Source organism: Mesoplodon mirus (genome assembly GCF_964341445.2).
Source record: "Mesoplodon mirus genome assembly, chromosome: 13".
Lineage (NCBI taxonomy): Eukaryota > Metazoa > Chordata > Mammalia > Artiodactyla > Ziphiidae > Mesoplodon > Mesoplodon mirus.
In genome coordinates, this window is record NC_138989.1 from 43,630,965 (window position 1) to 43,651,340 (window position 20,376).

The 20,376-nt window shown below is 40.2% G+C and overlaps 1 protein-coding gene across 1 annotated transcript; it reads left to right on the top strand.

The window, feature by feature from the left end:
* The first annotated feature begins 18,869 nt into the window (after window positions 1-18,869).
* Window positions 18,870-20,067, top strand: LOC309814630 (influenza virus NS1A-binding protein-like). Its single transcript, XM_082640618.1, is given in 2 exon segments — window positions 18,870-19,335; window positions 19,337-20,067. Coding segments are annotated over 2 exon segments (660 nt in total). The 5' UTR covers window positions 18,870-19,255; the 3' UTR covers window positions 19,917-20,067.
* The last annotated feature ends 309 nt before the right edge of the window (window positions 20,068-20,376 follow it).

Below are 20,376 nucleotides of genomic sequence, written 5' to 3' on the forward strand. Positions count from 1 at the left end.
CAGGGCTAGAGGTTAGGTTCAAAAGTTAAGCCAGGCTTTGAGCCGGCTTCCTTGCCCAGATGGGCCATAGAATGGGCTCCATGGTCAACATGGCCTTTTGGATGGGAACCCAAATTAGGCAGAACTGTCAACCCAGCTCCCTAAGTCAGGCCATCAGCTTGGCTCTGAAGATGGGCAGAGCCACTGGCTGGGATATCAGTGGAGGCACAGCTGCAAGCAGGAATGCAGTCTGCCCAGATCTTAACTCTGGTTACTGAAAGCCCTGCCCCTCCCCCGTTCTTCATCTCTATCTGATCCCCAGTGGTTGAGTCTAGTAGATTCTCCATTGATTCCCATGAGGCAAGACCCAAGTGGGCCTCAAGGAAACACTGCAGAAGCTGGATGTCCACCTTGGCTTCTCTTTTCCCACTGGAGAAACCATAGGCCCTGAGGTGCCCCCTTGGTACTACTTGCCTGGGGGCAGTGTGATGGGGTCAACATGAAACTCCCTTGTAACCCTTCTAATATGGTCCTTCTCATTCTCTGTGGTCCAAGGATGTGCTTCAGCCTCCCCTCTGGGTTCTGGGACTTTCCCAATGGTGTTTTGTCTATGAAGAGTTGTTAATTGTTCTTCTTATGAGGGGGAATGAAGTTGAGAATGACCTGAGAATGACATCACCACCTGGATGATGTCACTCTGTTCTGAGTATTAAAATTAGTACTTCAGTAAAGCATTTAGTGGAGTACCAGAACAATAGTATCCATTTTTATTCTTATATGTGAATTCTCTCCCTCTGGGCTCACTGTGGAACAAATGCTTCTGAAATAGTTTCTGTTCCACTTACTCTAAGAGATAACATCCTATTGGTATTTTGACATATTTTAGTATGATTTCATTTTTCCATGCTATTAATAAAGAAGTTAAAATATCATAAATATGGGTGGTTATGAAGCTATAATTAGCATGAAGTATAAGTAGTCCTAGAAGTCTATGGCAAGATACATCTATATTTTTTGGCAAGCAAGTAGCAAAGAGCAAGAAGAGCTTGGTCCTTCACTGGCTTTTCACTTGGGTATTCTAGAAGTCACTCTTTCCTAACTCTTGCTTTTATTCCTCTATTTCACCATGACCCTCTCCCTCCTGCCAGCCTCCCTACCCAATAAACACACATGCAAATATTCACGCAGCTAACAAATGCCCACATACACACTGAACGGAGTATGAGTAGATGAAAGACAATAGGTTCAAAGCAAGGACATTAAACTGAACCTAAGTAAACCTACGTTCCAATCGAGCTTATTGAATGCAAGCAATAGAAACCTACTAAATTCAGCTTTAATAAAAAGTGGCACAGAGAGCACGTTGTGCTGCCAGAAAGTAAGGAAGTGCTCAAAAAAACAAAACCAAAAACCCCAGTGAAAAGCTTCCATTGGCCAAAGAAAACAATTTCAGCAATATAATATATAGCATAGTATTGGATTATATCCTAAAATATAAAATAAGTATTCATGACTCTCCAATGATTTTATAAATACTTGGGAGAGAATAGACAAGTTTCCCATGCAGAAGAATTCCAAATAATATATATAGATATTCTGCCCTCAAGGAGAGAGAGCATAACTCCCCACTCCTTAGATGTGAGCTGTGCATAGTGACTTCCTTCTAAATAATACAGTATGAAAAGAGCAGAAAAAGAGTAACTTTACAGTAGAGAAACCTGACAAACACTACCTCACCCAAGTGATCAAGGTCAACATCATCAATGATGAGTCATGTTGACAGATGTACATTTGATATGATGTGATGAGAATGGCACTTTATGGTCCTCCTCTCAAAAACACATGACTCTAGTGTAATGAAAAAAAATCAGACAAATCCCAATTAGGACACATCCTACCAAATATCTGACCAGTACTCCTCAAAATTTTTAAGGTCATCCAAAAAAGGAAAATCTGAGAAGGTGTCACAGTCAAGAGGAGCCTAAAGAGACTTGATGACCAAATATTTATAACATAACATCCTAGATGGGATCCTGGAGCAGAAAAAAGAATATTGGGTGAAAAACTAAGGAAACCTGAATAAAGTAGTACTGCATCAGTGTTGGCTGACTCATTTTAACAAATCTACCACATTAATGTAAGATGTTAATAATGGAAATAATTGGGTGCAGGATTTACAGGAACCCTCTGTAGTGCCTTTGCAATTTTTCTGTACACCTGAAACTGTTCTAAAAAATAACATTGGGCTTCCCTGGTGGCGCGGTGGTTGGAAGTCCGCCTGCCAATGCAGGGGACGCGGGTTCGTGCCCCGGTCCGGGGGGATCCCGCATGCCGTGGAGCGGCTGGGCCCGTGGGCCATGGCCGCTGGGCCTGCGCCTCCGGAGCCTGTGCTCCTCAATGGGAGGGGTCCACAGTGGCGAGAGGCCCGCGTACCGCAAATAATAATAATAATAATAATAATAACATTAATTTAAAAAGAAGTAGAGAGGGTAAAGTCTGGCTGATTATGGTAAGTGAAAGGGAATGTCTTAGAATCAGAGGTAGAGCCCATGAATACCAGAGCTGGGGACCAGAGAGCCACAAGGAGCAAGGTTGCCTTTGCTGTCTTTCAGTAGCTACAAGCTCTCTCATCTCTGCTTCCTTCAGCATATTGGGTTCTCTTTTGCAACCTGCGTGATCTAATGATGAACTAACTATGTACATGGTCCACTATGGGGATACCATCCCTAACCTCTCTGACACTGGATCAGCTTCAGCGAGCATCTCAGCTACCTCAATTCAAATTCCTTTCTTCAGATAGATATTGAATCTGGTAGCTGCCAGCCAGCCAGTTTGTATGTCCTTGAAATAGGTACACAATCTTAAACCAAATAGTTATTTTGGCAGAAGGGAGTGGAGGGCCATGCGGTAGCCTTTTCTAGGGTCTCAGAGAGAAAGTTCTTTAAATAAAGCTGGTGAAGACAGGGGAGAATAATGGAATAAGTTTAGTACATGCAACCAAAGCATAATATAAATGTATTTATGCTATAAATTAGAAAGCATAATATACATATAAAGAAACAACAGAAATCATTATCAGTATGTATGGTCACAACACAGCTATGTACCAAGCACAAGATCTTGGTGTCATCAGATAATAACTCATGTACTCAACTCATGAGTCTACAGTGCTCGGCAGATGTAGGCTGGGCTTGGCAGGGTTGGTCATACATCTGTGGTCATCTGTGTTTTACTGTCACAATAATGATGTCTGGTGGCTGGTTGGCTGGCAGCTGGGGGAGTAGGGACACATGTCTCTCTTCCAGCAGGCTAGCCTAGGCCTGTTCTCATGGCAAAATCAGAGGAAGAAAAAGGAGATGGAAATGGCATGCACTTTTACAAGCTCCTACTTGCATCACAACTGTTGAACGTGCAGGGGCCAACTCAAATCACATGGCCCAACTCAGAATGAAGGGTTGGGGAAATAGACTCCCTGAATGCTGAGGACCACTAAGGCACGTTGCAGAGCATGTGGGTATGGGGAGGGTGTGAGGGTATGAAGAATTGGGATCGTTCACACAATCAATGTGTTACATAAATGAAATATTAAAGTAATCAGATGGTGGGATTAATCTGAGAAGCCCACCCCGAGGAAAGGATTTTGAATAAGTGTTCAAGTCAAATTATAGGGGAGCATATATAGATATCTTCATCATTTGGTCTGATTTCAAATATTTCTATTTTTGTTATTATGGATAAAGTGATCAAAAGGAAACAGGATGTAGCAGCTTCTATGTCCTGGAGTGAAATTATGATTCAGTTATTAACTCTGCCGCTCACTAGCCCACAAGAAGTAATGCTGCATCCTCCGATTTGGCCTTATCTATTGTGACAAGGCTCCAGGAAGCTGATGGGCATGAAATTCATTTCATGTCTCACAGAATGCCTGAGTTTTGAAAATACATTTATGATGTTTCAAGTTTCAGTTATTTAGTGTGTGATCTCACGGACTCACAGTCTTCAAAAGAAAGAACATTAACTTCTCCTCTGAAGCTTTAAGTTCTTTGTTACAGGAAACCCAGGAGGTATCATTGCAGGAGAAACATACAGGAGCACATAGGTCACTTTTGATAAAATGTCATGTATTCTAAGGGCAATAGAAATATGTATTTTATGCAAACTCAGAGTTGAATAGGTGGCACAGGTTTAGATAAAATAGATTCAAACCATCCTTATGTATAATACATTAACAAATAGATCATAGTCTGCCTGCATTTCACCTTTCTCAAAATACTTCATATAAATAAGAAAATGGCATTGTGACCAAGGCAGCAAATAGATACATAAATGTGCAAGTAAGAACAATAACATTTTCATAATCTTCCAGGAAAAATACAATTACATCTTTCTTCCACTAAATGAAAAGAGATGAGAATACACAAAAGAGATGGGCAAATGTATAACTTTCTGCCATTAATTCTGCTGTATATTTCCAATGTTGTAATTTGTCAGCTTTACTTCTTTCCATGCTTACCACAAGTCACAATAATTAAACCTGAATTTTTCTATTTGTTTCTTTTCCAACAATCCGTTGAGAATAGTGCTAATGTGGGGAACACCTGGCATTCTCTTCATGCCCTGGCAGACATTACAGGTTGATTTGGAAGCTCTTTTTAACAGAGGCTGGACCAGGTCTCTATATTCACCTCAACTCATTCTTTTGTTCAACTTCATCATGGGATCAGAAGTAACAACGCGAGGAAACCAGCTTGCCCCCCTCCACCCCGTCATGCTCTGCACCCACGGTTAGTTTATCAGACTCCTACTCATCCTTCAAATTTCAGCTCACTTGCCACCTCCCCCGTAAGTCTTCCTTGACTGATGGTTTTCATTTTGATACAGCACCTCTGTGCTCTCATAAAACCCTGAGCATAACTCAATGAAAGAGCTCTTTGTACCGTATCATCTTCTATATTTAGTTCTCTATCCCTCTCAGTGATCTATGAAAGAGACATAAGTAAACTAAGAAGAAAGAAAAACAAAATGTTGTTGTGATTTGTCTGTGGATGGCACATAATTCTCACAGCACAGCGCTTAGAACGTGGTGCCTACAGTTTTAGAGAATGTGCGCCAGCCTGCAGAGTGCGTGCGTGAGTGACTTAGAAAGTGAATGAACTTGGAAAGGAAAGGCCCACGTTTGCCTGTTTCCTTTTATCCATGCACCTCACCCAGAAAATTAGCAATTGTCGGTGACATTTTTCAGAGTTTATTTATAGCAAACCTAGTCCTGCTGAAAAATATCAGCCTAATATAACATGTCTCTAAAGTTCTTGGGCTAAGGTGAGGGGGTGGGGAAGCAGAGAGGCGATGACAGAAGGGGTTTAATTTTGGGTGCCATTGAAAGCGCCGAGGATAGAAGTTTATTTATTCAAGCAGCTCAGTGGCATTAAGGGAGCAGTGGGGCTTGGAATCATTGGGAGATCACAGCTTACCTGTATCAGGCTGCTTAAAATTTCTGAGCCTCAGTTCCTGCCCTTGTAAACTAAAGGTAACAAGAGCTACCTTCCTAGAATACCTGCAGGGCTGTCATGACAAGCCAGCCTAATTGCTGCAAGCCTCTTAACCTGACTGACACCCCGATGATACTGACAGAAGCCCCACACCTACTGGCGGCCACAGAATAAAGCTGGTATATTTTTCAGCATCATTTTATTCAAGGAGATGGGAGACACTAATTTCGTGTTGAAATAACCATGTCTATTACATGTATACGGTGCAAAATGCTCATGAATATTTATGAGAAACTACAGGACTTCAGAGAAATTTCATGCTTGGGTCAGGGAGCAACAGACTGTACCCTGAATTACCCAAGGATTCATATTTACTTTTTTTCTGCTGCTAAGTTAGGAACATTGGAAAATCCCTGATTGTGGTAAAGGATTTCAAACACCTTCAAACACCATATAAGTGTGTAAGATGATCACAGTTTTAAAGTTTAAAATTATTTCTTTACAATTTTTCCTCAGAAATGAGTCCCATGACTGGGTACTGCTTATAGATCCAAACCCAGTAGTAGTTAAGTTGTCTTATTTTATAGCCATGTATGGAATCCTTGAAGTATATTTCCACAATTATTTCCCCAAGCACCTAATTAATTTATTTTTGCCACTCAAGAATGAAAACTGCATCTCTTTTTGGAAGATCTCTATAAGTAAACAATAGGAATGAGGAGGAATGTTAGACTTTCGGCTCAGGCAGACTCTAACACGTACAATAGTGAGGGCAACTCAGCCGGCAGAAATAATAAATTGCAACTCAGCCAGTGTGGAAGAATTTTCAAACACAGCATGCACAAGATGTTATTCTATGTTTGCTTTTAGAATTAGAGAAGAAAGTCCATATGGGTATTCTTTGAGAACAACTGCCACCACTGCTTAATTTCCTAGAGCCAGTGGACTTCTGTTATACATGATCACATTAATAGTGCTGCTTAAAAGATATGATACGCTTTCACCTCCTTACACACACCTGAATACCCACACCAACACATACACGCGCGCATACACACACACACACACACATGGCTATTCAGCTGATTGTGCTAAAAGCCATCAAGCCAGAGTACAGAAAAGAAATCGAAGTATAGACATAGTACAAATATAGAAGAGAAATCAAGTAGAGAAGATAAATTATGAAGTGAAAAAGCCAGCTTTGTTCAAGGTAGAACTAAAATTTGCCTATGAAAAATGCCTGAGAAAGAGGTGTTGTTATAAGCAGACTAGAAGTATATTTGGATTTTCCCAGATTCTCTATGTACCTGCTTCTAATTTTGTTTATCATCATCAAATTTGTTTTCATATTCCTTGTGAGAGAAGTTTTTGGTTGTTTGGAGAGTGTTTGTGTTCTGTATCTTAGAGCTGTTTATCATTAACAGATAAATCTACTAGGAAGACCTGAGGGTGTCGGCATCTGGAAAAGTTTTCAATATCACTAGTGTCATTTGCTCCGAGTTCTGAAACTGAAAAATAGATCCTTGAACCAAAACTTTCATTTTTACACATTTGTTTCAGAGATCTAACCATCCTTTGTCATCTGCAAAAGTTCTATTTCTGATTTACCTGGAGGCGCTGGTTTGACTGCAGATTGATTTCAAGAAAGCCTTTCTTTTCTGTTCAAGAACCAAAGGACAAAGATGCTTTTTTTCCCCTAACAAATTATTTTACAGGCTCATCCTGATTCAGTGATAAAGAATACTCATGCTGGATAAGTACTTTGAGCCTGATGATAAATGCTGGTTGGGTATTATTTCTATTCAAGTCTGCAAAAACCTGGAGAATTGACTGACAGCTGAGGGACGGCATTCTGTGAAGAAGTCTTCCAGTGCAAGTTCAGCCGTCTGTCTGATGAAATAGCTTGATTATTACTGTCAACGAGGTACTTGTAATTCCAATACCAAAGACCATTTGGTCACTGAGAGGTTCTTAACCCTTATTATGACTTCTAGATAAATAACCTAATGCCAGAGCCCCAAAATACTGAAATTATATCCTGTACTTTGGTCCTCTTCATGACAGATTGCCACAAATATTCTGGAGGAAGAGAAAGAGACTATCAGAGAACAGCTAGGAACTGCTTCACCTGAGCCCCACGTTTCTAAAGAAGTCTCTTTTGCATCATTAGGAGCATGACAAACACATAACAGTGAAACTATTTTAGGAATTAACATTGGCCAGTATACACATAAACATCTGATTCGGGGGACAAACAATGTTAAAATAACCTGCATGGATTTTAAATTGTCAAGCATTAACACCTTTCAAAGAGATGCACACTGAAAATTGAGCCAAACCTGCATTCAGATTAATATCAGAATCCTTGAGAGATTAAATCTGAAATGAAAAATATCACACTTAATCAAGATCTGGGTTGTCTGGATTTATATTACATATAGCCCTTAATAGACATGTGGGATTTGTTGGGGGGGGGAGGGGAACATTTCAGATTGATCTGCTTTACATGACATTGAAAAGATGCATTCGAAATAATCAAAAGCTTTCAGCGTAATTCAAATGGAAGTGTTATTGAAACGGCAATAATAATGAGCTCGGCATGCCATCTAGTCTAGTAGAGCTATATTCATTTCCTCCCAGGTATGCACGTATCCATTTCAGGTTCTTGTAAGAAGGCACAAATTCAGGTGCTTCCCCAGGTAAACAAATGTCATCACAAGGTTTCCATTTCCAAGAAATTGTTGTCACGGTGGGGACTTGTAAGATTTAAAAGAGAAATATCCTTTAGCAGGAAAACAACCTATGTGGCTGGGAGTGAAGGCAGGGAAAGGCCCCCTGGAGCAAGAGACTTTCTCTTTTCTTCTTCTGAGAAGTAGGAAGAAGATGCCCAAGAGGAGGTGCTGAGACTTCTGTCCCACGAGCTGTGTTAGCTCTCTCCACAAGGCACAGGGTCACTGTTTCTTTCTGCTGGCTGCCTCCTGCCATTCAAATATATCCACTCACCTTCAGCTTTCCAATCTATCAGCTCTTGCTACCCTTTCTTATTCTTCCCTGACTGCTTTCCTTCATTCGTTTTTTCTCTACTGGTAACAAAAATATTCATGGCACTTTGTTCAAGAGATTAAGACAGACTTTACGCAGGGGGACCGGTGCAAGGGGTTTTCTGCAGAAGCTGGGAGAGACCAGGCTCAACTCTGACTAGAAGGACCAGTGGAGATTGACAGGCAAGGAGGAGTCGGAGGTCAGTGGATGGAAAATTATTAAGAGGAAACATCCAAGCTAGGAGCATTCTCGCCAGACCAACTCAATAGGATTCTCGCTGAAGGCAGGCCAGGGGATAAGATATCAAGGTGGGGAATTTTCAAAAAATAACCCAGCAGGATTCTTGCTAAAACTAGACTATAAGCGCCAAACACAGAGCCCAACATTGGGACTTTGAGGGTTCAGAGGAATCTGACTAAAATTATGTCAAGGAGAGAGTCTTTGTCATCACCGAAAATAAAGCAAATGTCCTCTAAAACTCTGCTTTCCAGTCCCCACAGGAGAGGCACTCTCCATCAGATTCTTTTCCCTGTATAGGCCCTGGTGTCATCCTCTGTGTCAGAGAAATAAATATGCACAACTGTAGTCTGCAGACTGGTTGGGGTAAAACTGCTATTTTCAAAATAAGGTCCAGTCTTCTTGTCTTTCTTCCAATTTCTACCAAGTTATTTCAGCAGAAACCATACCCCCTATGTCCAATGGATTAGGCATTTCTTTCCATATTACCCCCAAAATACGTCCCAAATATTTCGTTCATTTCCCACAGTCACTATGTTAAGTCACCTCAACATCTTCCCTTTCCTGGATTCCTGCTACTATCTTTTGAGTGGTCTCCCTACTTCTTTTCTTGTTTCCTTTGATCCCCTCCAAACTTTTTGACAAACAGATAAGAAAAATGGCATTTTTAAAACAAAAATCGGATCATGTCTTTACCAAAAAAACCTACATTTATTGGACTCTCCATTGTAATTAGAATATGATCCATCTCCTTGCTTCGATGTATACATCTGTGCATGACTTGACCTCTGTCTTTCTATTTAACCTCATCGTGTTTCAATCTCCCTCAAGTTCCTTTGGGTCCAGCTCACCACGTGTCTCCCCTTCTTCTTTTTCCTTTGGGTCTCAGGGTAAATGTCCCTCTTTAGAAAACATCCCTAGAGTAACCTCTGTTCTTCTCTCAGTCCCTTGTTTGTTCCCTTCACAGCACTTATTAAACTTGAACATTCTTTGTCTGTCTTTTAACTTGTTTTTTGGCTGTCTCACCCAGAAACAACTGGCTTCTATCCTAGCACCCATCTGTCTTATTCATCATTGTATTCCTACAGTGTCTGACATATGAGAGATACTGATATATGATAATTGTCTGATAAATGATAGATATCAATGACTAGTTTTTGAATGAATGAATGTCTCCAAGCCACTTCTCAAAAGACCTCTAAACAGTAATTTCTAGAAAGAGTATAGCAGTCTTATTTTAAAACCATATTGTCTTTGGTTTTAGAGAGATTTAAAGTTATCTTTAACGAATATGAAATTTCCACTCAATTTCTCTAACCATATTCAAATTAAGTTCATTAATGAGGGTTAATCATTAATGAGGTATAAAGGGCACGAGTAAATAGAGGTGTGTGTCCAAAGAAATCAATTTTTACAAAACTAGTTAAGCCTGCTGCCCACATTATGGCATGAGCTTGCCAACAAATATAAAGATGTAAATTTGGGTAAATAAAATAGAAGTCCCGTGTTTATAGTTACCACTGGAGTTGACTCCAAGTTTACCTGGGTTCGAATAGTGACCCAAGAGTGAAGTAGACTTCACTTCCACAAACTCAGATGTCATCAGGAGCGAGCCTGCCCTGAGGCCATATCTGTTCCTGTACAGTCTCTGCCAGAGGTAATGATCAGTAGTTTCGTATGGCCAACACAGGGCTTGAAATGCTTTGGAAGGCCACGACAGCTGGCTGAGGCAATTTGGCCTCTCACAGAAGACCTGGCAGGTGTCCGAGACACAAACAGTGAATTACCTTCCCTTTCCCAAAATAAATTCGATGCTAATCAGCATTTATCTTGGGATAATCATGAAATTGGACCCGTGATCATGTCATCAAATATCCATCTTGAGAATCCAAATTACACAACCTGCATCCCTCTGGAAGACTCAGTCACATACACATTCATGGTAAACTTTCTGGATGAACTTCAGCAGCTGCTTGTCCTAAAAATCTGAGCACAAAGTTCACAGGCAGCTTTTCACGTCCATTCTTTTGAAGGTCACACAGAGTTTCTGTTATGAATGAAGAATTTCCTATAACTTTGTTGGGAAGGGCAGTGGTACAGATGTGAGAGCCAACTGTGTTCTCACTGTAAGATTTTATTTCCATGTACAGTCCCCGTTTTGGAAAGAACATCTTTTATGAGTGAATTGTAACAAAAGTGCTACCAAAGAGTTTAGGTGACTATATGGTTAGTGAATGTGGTCACCTTTTGAAACACTTCAAAAAGGAATAGAGTATTAAAATACTTTCTGTAGAAATAGTTCTAATAAATGATACATATACTAATTTTTCCCATTCACTCAGTTGTTTTTGTGTTTTGTTTTGTTTTACCTTCAGATAAATACATCCCAGTTATGATTATTATTTCCTATATTCGATTTTTAAGGACTTTCTCTTCCTCTAACTCTAGTTTAGTCAAGTCCTTTTCAAAATAAAATACCACAAATTGAATATAATGGTGCAGATTTAGTCATATCAATGTAAACTAGAAAGAAACTATAACCCAGTATAATCGAATGAAAATTTGATACAAAGTCAGAGCTATATTCCTATAAAATGAAATCTCAAAGGGAGGGGGATAAATTGGGAGATTGGGATTGACATATACACACTACTATGTATATAAATAGATAACTAATAAGGATCTAATCTACAGCACAGGGAACTCTACTCAATACTCTGTAATGGCCTGTATGGGAAAACAATCTAAAAAAGAGTGGATATATGTATATGTATAACTGATTCACTTTGCTGTACACCTGAAACTCACAAAACATTGTAAATCAACCATACTCCAATAAATTTTTTTTTTAATGAAATCTCAATTTCTTTTCCAAGCCTGAGTGTCACGTTAATGGAGTAGATGGTCCTTACAGTCACCTGAACACTGTGGTGAGCTTGGGAAATCCTGCAACTAAATTTGAGAGCAGAAGCAAAGGGAAGACCAAATTGTTCTGCCAAACAGACAGAAGAATTTGGAGGGAGGAACCTAGGGAAATTGAAGAAGAGAGGTGAGAGGGAAGAGGAGGAAAGAAGAAATAGAAAATAAATGATGAGTGGCTAGGGAAAAATCTCAAGGGCAGGGTAGTTAAAAGACCTTTGAAGAAGCATATTTAACATACAATTTCAAGTTTTCAAATTTCTGAAACATAAACTTCTTCCATCTTCTAAGTCTCTAACAAAGTGTGCTATGTTCTCTCTCCCTCTCGGTATAAGTCAGGGAACGGTCCAACTCTACCCACATTCCCATTACATGAGACAAGGAAGCATGCTGAAAACAGCAAAATGATCCATTGCCTAGGTTGATTACGTGAAAGTAGATCTCAGAGCCAGAGGTGACCATAAGAACATAATCCCCCTCTGACTTTACAATCATTTCTGAATCATGCCCAACTTGGAGGAAATTTGAAGACAAGGAAATACCTTCTGTAACTCTGGTTAAGATGTGAAAGGGCTGATACCAAGTAGAGAGAAAGCCAGCTCTACGTAACTGAGCAGGACCCTATGGAGCCTTCCAGGGACAGATCCCTCCCGGGAAGATCTTCTGCTTTAGCTCCTCTCTGAAGTACTCAGATAATAGTATCTGATGCACATTTCCTGAGTTGTTTTGCAGATGCTAAAACCCCCACTGAATGGAAGAAATTAACACACGTTCTCTGGAGTGTGGCTGGAAACTGGAAAATTTCAACAACTTATAACCTTTTTATTGATACTTTACCTCACCATCAACCAATCAGAGAATTGTGCATGAGCTGATCACGTACCCTCACTTGCTTTGCCTTTTTTTTTTTTTTTTTTCGGTATGTGGGCCTCTCACTGTTGTGGCCTCTCCCGTTGTGGAGCACAGGCTCCAGACGTGCAGGCTCAGCGGCCATGGCTCACGGGCCCAGCCGCTCCGCGGCATGTGGGATCTTCCCGGACCAGGGCACGAACCCACGTCACCTGCATCGGCAGGCGGACTCTCAACCACTGCGCCACCAGGGAAGCCCTGCTTTGCCTTTAAAAATGTTTTGCTGAAACCCATCAGGGAGTTCAAGCTTTTTGAGCACTAGCTGTCCTGGACTCCCTGTTTGGCACCTTGGAATGCTGTACTTTCCTTCAACATAACCCAGTGTCAGTAGATTGGCTTTACTGCTCATGGGTGAGTGGACTCAAGTTTTGATTTGGTAACATCTAGATCTTTCTTAGTAACTAAGACTGACAGCGTGTGAAGGAAGTATAGCACAAAGTTAAAACTCTCAGACACACAGGTAAAAAAGATCATTGCAGAAAGGGGGATGAATGAATTTCTGCAAATAGTATTAAAAGTCTAGATACGAGCAAGAAGCCATTTTAATAGATAAAACTGTGGGTTGTAGGCAGAAAGGATGTAATGACAGAAAAATGAAAGCAGAGGACCTGAACAGGAGTAGAATGGAAACAAAGGCCTTAGAAACATCTGAATAAGGGTTTCAGGGTCTTCATGAGTTCTTTTGCGATGAGTAATTGAGATTTAATTTGACTGGTGCAGGTATTCTATTTGAGTGTATTGTATTCAATAAGATAAAATATACAGTAAACCCACAGTGTGAGCTCATTCTTGTTCAACCAATTCTCTGCCTCTATTTTGAAGTCGTGACTTAACACGTTTGAAGTTCTTCAAAATATGATGTAGAACCTATCTGGGCTAGGAGGCTCCTATCTGACAATTGTTGGCCTGATTCTGGAACCCAGAAAAAGCAAACCAGATTAATCACATCCCTCACAAGTACTGCACCAGAGAGGTTCATACTTGCATAGTTTTAACGTGTGATACCAAGTAGGTACAAATTGTAGAAGAAAAAGAAGACTGGAAAGTTATACCAATATATTACTCATCCAAAAGTTTCTTTGCCTCATCAACAATAAAAACAATTAAATGGTGGCATTTGGCAATATAAAGGTAATATTAGGTATTGCTGCCTTACACAAAGCTCTTTTCCATCCAAAGAGAGTTGCATTATTAAATTTTTTACAAAAGCAGAATTAGGATGCTTGCTTTGAAACATCGTCTTCTGGAAAAAAAAAAAAAAAAAAAGGTTGACCAGCAAGATATTTAAAAGGATGCAATTCAATAATTGCCCTACATTTTTTAAAAAGCTTTTTTTTTCTTCTCAGGTAATGAAACAATAATAAAAACAAAAACCAGAGAACTCTTGACATAGAGGGACCAACTCAGTGTTTCACAATAATTCAGATACATGTGCTTGTCATGGTTCCAAGTGATGTTCTTCTTTTCTATCACCATGGAAATTGACATCAAACTATTTTCAATATAGTTTTGAAAGGAGAATGAGCGCTTCTAGCACATAATAGAGGTGTTCATACCATGTACTGAACCTGATCACTGTGCTAATGGAAATCTACTTGATGATGAATGGTATTTTTTTAATCCTTCTTTATTCCCTAAAAGCAAAATAGTTTGCCTTGTTTTGTAAGAAAACCTACTGAACAACTCCACAAGAAGTTACGAGTGGCAGAAAAGCTAGTTCAAGCCTAGCTTTCACATTCAAGGGAAAGGTAGTGAGATGAAAGATTTCTTTTCAATTTTAGTTTCTTTTCATTTAAAAGCAAAGGGAAAAGGGATATACTGGTTTCAAATGTATATGAATGGAGTAGATAGATTAATAAATGTTGTACACACTTGTAGTCAAAAGGGAGCTGTGAAAAGAAAAAGCAAGGTGCCACTGGTTGCTGAAAGCCTAAGATATTTTGAATTAAAAAAAAACAAAAAACATTAACATTCATATGCAGTCCTAACCGAGTGGACACTTAAATGGGACAATTAGCTGGTGCTTTTCTGGAAGTGCCATGGAGGGGCACAATAGCTGACTCTCCATTGACTGTACTACCTTGTCCCCTTCTTTCAATCAGAGCACACACGCCCTAAAATGGTATGTTTCCTTCTACCTTATATTTATTCCATCATTTCCTGAAAACTGATGGAGAAATACTTTCTCAGTGGTCCTTTTTCACATGTTATAGATCATACATTAATATCCTGAGAACCTATTCCCCTTTCTTTCTATGTCTACCTCACTCGGTATCCACAAAATATTTTATTTCCGTGTTATGGCCTTGGCCAGGCCTGCTGCACTGAAAGTTCAAATAGAGTTAACGACCAAAGTAGCACTGACTTATATACACTACCAGATGTAAAATGGATGGCTAGTGGGAAGCTGCTGCATAGCATAGGGAGATCAGCTCGACGATTTGTGACAACCTAGAGGGGTGGGACAGGGAGGGTGGGAGGGAGGCTTAAGAGGGAGGGGATACTGCAGCAAAAAGTATAAAATACCTAGGAATATACCTACCTAAGGAGACAAAAGATCTGTATGCAGAAAACTATAAGACACTGATGAAAGAAATTAAAGATGATACAAACAGATGGAGAGATATACCATGGTCTTGGATTGGAAGAATCAACATTGTGAAAATGACTCTACTACTCAAAGCAATCTACAGATTCAGTGCAATCCCTATCAAACTACCACTGGCATTTTTCACAGAACTAGAAGAAAAAATTTCACAATTTGTATGGAAACACAAAAGACCCCGAATAGCCAAAACAATCATCTTGAGGAAGAAAAACAGAGCTGGAGGAATCAGGCTCCCAGACTTCAGACTACACTACAAAGCTACCGTCATCAAGACAGTATGGTAGTGGAACAAAAACAGAAAGGTAGATCAATGGAACAGGATAGAAAGCCCAGAGATAAACCCACACACATATGATCACCTTATCTTTGATAAAGGAGGCAGGAATGTACAGTGGAGAAAACACAGCCTCTTCAATAAGTGGTGCTGGGAAAACTGGACAGCTACATGTAAAAGAATGAAATTAGAACACTCCTTAACACCATACACAAAAATAAACTCAAAATAGATTAAAGACCTAAATGTAAGGCCAGACACTTTAAACTCTTAAGAGGAAAACATAGGCAGACCATTCTATGACATAAATCACAGCAAGATCGTTTTTGACCCACCTCCTACAGAAATAGAAATAAAAACAAAAATAAACAAATAGGACCTAATGAAACTTAAAAGCTTTTGCACAGCAAAGGAAACCATAAACAAGATGAAAAGACAACCCTCAGAATGGGAGAAGATATTTGCAAATGAAGCAACTGACAAAGGATTAATCTCCAAAATTTATAAGCAGCTCATGCAGCTCAATATCAGAAAAACAAAACACCCAATCCAAAAATGGGCAGAAGACCTAAAGAGACATTTCTCCAAAGAAGATATACAGATTGCCAACAAACACATGAAAGGATGCTCAACATCACTAATCATTAGAGAAATGCAAATCAAAACTACAATAAGGTATCACCTCACACAGGTCAGAACGGCCATCATCAAAAAATCTGCAAACAATAAATGCTGGAGAGGGTGTGGAGAAAAGAGAACCCTCTTGCACTGTTGGTGGGAATGTAAATTGATACAGCCACTATGGAGAACAGTATGGAAGTTCCTTAAAAAAATAAAAATAGAACTACCATACGACCCAGCAATCCCACTACTGGGCATATACCCTGAGAAAACCATAATTCAAAAAGACATCACCTTTTATGTTTAGAAGTTAGATTCAATCCCACTCTATACTATTAGTTACAAATAAGTCACTATTCTGCTCAGATTCAAGAGGAGAATAATTAGATTTCACTGTTGATGGGGGAGTAGCAAGGTTCAAGAAGGGCTTATGAAACAAGGGATATGTTTGTGGCTATCTCTGGAAAATACAATCTCCCACAGTACATATATCACACCTGAAGCCCCGAATCATGGATCAGAAAGCCTCAGAAGAGAGCAGATGTTCTCAAACTTGAGTGTACATTCAGAACCACCTGGAGCATTTGAGAAAACATAGCTTGTTGTTGGACTCCACTTCCAGAGTTTCAGATTTAGTAAATAGGGCTTGAGTTTCTGGGGTGAGGCCTGAAATTTGCATTACTAACAAGTATCCTGTGGGGTGGTGATGGTGCTCCTGATTCAGAGACCTCCCTTGGAAATCCATCAGAATAGAACAAGAGGAAAAGAAGGCTGGGATAAAACCATGATGAGATCCAAGCAAAACAGAATGAGCCAGCAAAGTTTACTGAGAATAAGCACACAAGGAGGGTGTGGTGTCACAGAAGCCGAAAGGAGACTGTTCCAAGAGAGGTCAAAGGGGGAGGAGTGCTTTTCTGGTTAATTCCATCACCCAAACTTCATTATCTTTCTTTCATCCTATTGTTCTGAGAGTCTAATTTAATTCACATCAGAAGATAGGATTTGCTTTTACTTCATTTTGACCTGAATTCTATATGTAGATCCTTCTTATGGCAGACACATTTCAAAGTCAAATTTATTTGAATCAGATGTATAAATCAAATAATATGTCATAGGCACAGGGATTGAAAGCTCCTAATTTTCTACTTTTTCAAAGGGTGGTAATAATCCATTATTACATAGGATCAAAGATCAACTCTATTTTACATGATGTGACACTTGCATTTGAATCTCAGTACAACTAATTCTCTGGGAACCTACATGTAAAATAAAAGGATGAAATCAGACTAATATTCTGACTGAAAAATACCCAAGGAATTTTCTGGATTTCTTACCCTACATGCATCCATCTTTGCTCAACACATCATCATTCCATGTTGGGTATGAGACATAAATAGAACCTGGTCTAAGCAAAGGTAATCTTTCTAGACAAAACTGTTGGAGCTACACTTTCCTCAAGAGAATGGAGAGAAGACTGTTGTAATTTTGTGGGAAGTGTTTCATTTGGCATTTAAAGGCTCCTATTGGTTTAAAAATATGCAAGAGAAAATACAGATAGGGATGACATCAATAAAAGATTTGAAGTCAGCACATTTCCTTGTAAATATCTCTAACCCAAAGTTAAGAATCTACGTTTTTCTTCATGAAATGGAAAGGTACGTCCCACAATCAGTGAAGACGTAGCGCTCAGAAACTTTGCACTGACACGGTTTCCGAATTTTCGTTTAGTGTTATCTATTCTTTTATTTGCTATTAAAACTTTAATGTAAGTTTCTATAAGGAAACTCAGATGTATCCTACCTTGTCTGCCTTTTACTCCTACCAACATTTGCAGACATAAGTCAAGATGGAATAAGAGGATGTTACAGTGCCTAAATATAAAGCTTCATCCCCCACTACAGTTCTATAAATAATATTTTCTTTATTAATAACAACCCTGCTTAGATGCCCTTCTAAATTAATCTATATTTTATTTTGTAAGAAAGCCCATCCCATTCCTCACAAGGAAGAGGTAGCTGCTCAGAGGCAACCACAAGGCGCTGAGAAAAGGTCCCTGGAAGACTTTTCACTGACGGCATCATCTCTTAGCATCAGCCATGTTGACTGAGTCTGTACCCCTCACTACTAGCAGGGTAGAGATGGGAACTGGGGCCCCTCATGCTCAGCCTGCCCTCCCTAGCACTGGCTCAGGAGCTCCACATTTATACGGCAGATGGCAATCATCACCAGCCATGGATAGGGAATGGGAAAGAGGGTGGTGGGAGGTGAAGACAGAAGACCACCATGGTGGGGAAGCAGGGTGAGAAAGCACTTGTAGTCTAGTAAGGGCAGTGAGACCTACGTAGAATAGCTGTACGGTCAGCCCTTTGTATCCACAGGCTCTGCATCCGAGGATTCAACCAAGCTTGGACTGAAAGTATTTGAAAAAAAATTCCAGAAAGTTCCAAATAGAAAAACTTGAATTTGTTGTGCCTGGTAACTATTTACATAGCATTTACATTGTATTAGGTATTATAAGTAATCTAGAGACAATTTAAAGTATATAGGGACGACGCTTTCCAGCCGGGGAGGTGTTGGCGGCGGCTACGGCAGCGGCGCACGTGGTGACGTGAGAGGGGGTGAGGCGCTAGCGGGCGGCGGCGGCGAGGGCAGTGTCTCCGGGACGTGCGTGGAGGTCAGTCGCTCGGAACTGCTGGGCACAGTTTCGCCTCCTGCGGCTTCAGCGCCGCTGTGCCAGCGAGCGAGCGAGTCCCCGTGAATTTCCGGTGCGCTCCCCTTCCTCGCAGCCTCCGCGTGCTGTCCGCTCGTCTCCCCGCTCGCTCGCTCCCTCCTCGGTGGCCTCGAGGCGCTTTCCGTTGGGCCGATTCCCGCCCGCTTCCTCCTGCTCCCCTTTGAAGCTCCAGAGATGAGTTTTTCCATCTCTTTAGAGATGAACCAGATTATGATGCATGATTATCACAGAAGAAGTTCGTGTCTATAGCTTTAAAGGACTTGATTACATCATTTTCAAGCCTGATAGTTTTGGAATCACCATTAGAGCTTCAGACACCTCTGCCTTCACTTCAGCCACCTGTCTTCATACCTCAACAAAGCGCTGAGTTTCCTTTGTCCTTGGATTATTTAAAACACCCCGGAAATACATTTCTCACCAGTATAGTAGCCAAATTATAAGGAAAAATGATTCCCAATGGATATTTAATGTTTGAAGATGAAAATTTCATTGAGTCTTCTGTTGCCAAATTAAATGCCCTGAGGAAGTGGCCAGTTCTGTGATGTTCGACTTCAGGTCTGTGGCCATGAGATGTTAGCACACAGAGCAGTCCTGGCTTGCTGCAGTCCCTATTTATTCGAAATCTTTAATAATGATAGTGATCCTCACCGAGTTTCTCACGTTAAGTTTGATGATCTCAATCCAGAAGCTGTTGAAGTCTTGTTGAATTATGCCTACACTGCTCAGTTGAAAGCCGATAAGGAATTAGTCAAAGACGTTTATTCTGCAGCAAAGAAGCTGAAGATGGACCGAGTAAAGCAGGTTTGTGGTGATTATTTACTATCTAGAATGGATGTTACCAGCTGCATCTCTTACCGAAATTTTGCAAGTTGTATGGGAGACTCCCGTTTGTTGAATAAGGTTGATGCTTATATTCAGGAGCACTTGTTACAAATTTCAGAAGAGGAAGAGTTTCTTAAACTTCCACGGCTAAAGTTGGAGGTAATGCTTGAAGATAATGTTTGCTTGCCCAGCAATGGCAAATTGTACACAAAGGTAATCAACTGGGTGCAGCGTAGCATCTGGGAGAATGGAGACAGTCTGGAAGAGCTGATGGAAGAGGTTTAGTAACAAAACTAGGATACCCAAGACTGAAGAAACAAGAAGAATCCTCAAGTGTATTGACACGTAAAGAAGCAGCAGTCCTGCCCCAGTTCTCCTAAGAAAAATCCGCTGTGGGCAGAGAACGATGATGATTTAATGGTGTTTACTCCTTTACAGGATTCTTGTCTTAAAGCTTTGTGTTTTTCAATGGTGCTGTTCATACATATAGTCACTCACTTAACTTGGGCTACTTTTTGAAAAATACGCAAGAAAAAATTGACGGAGAAATGGCGGGAATTAAGCATGCAGATGGAACAGTAGAGTGACCTTGAGTTTATCCCTCTACTTAAGCCTTTCAGATTCACTAAAGGCTTACCAAATCTGTTAGGCCTTTAAAAACACAGTTATCATTATGCTCTAAAAAGACTAACAGGTGATTTTTAAATTCTATATGTTGTCCCACTTGAAAATCAGATGCATTGGC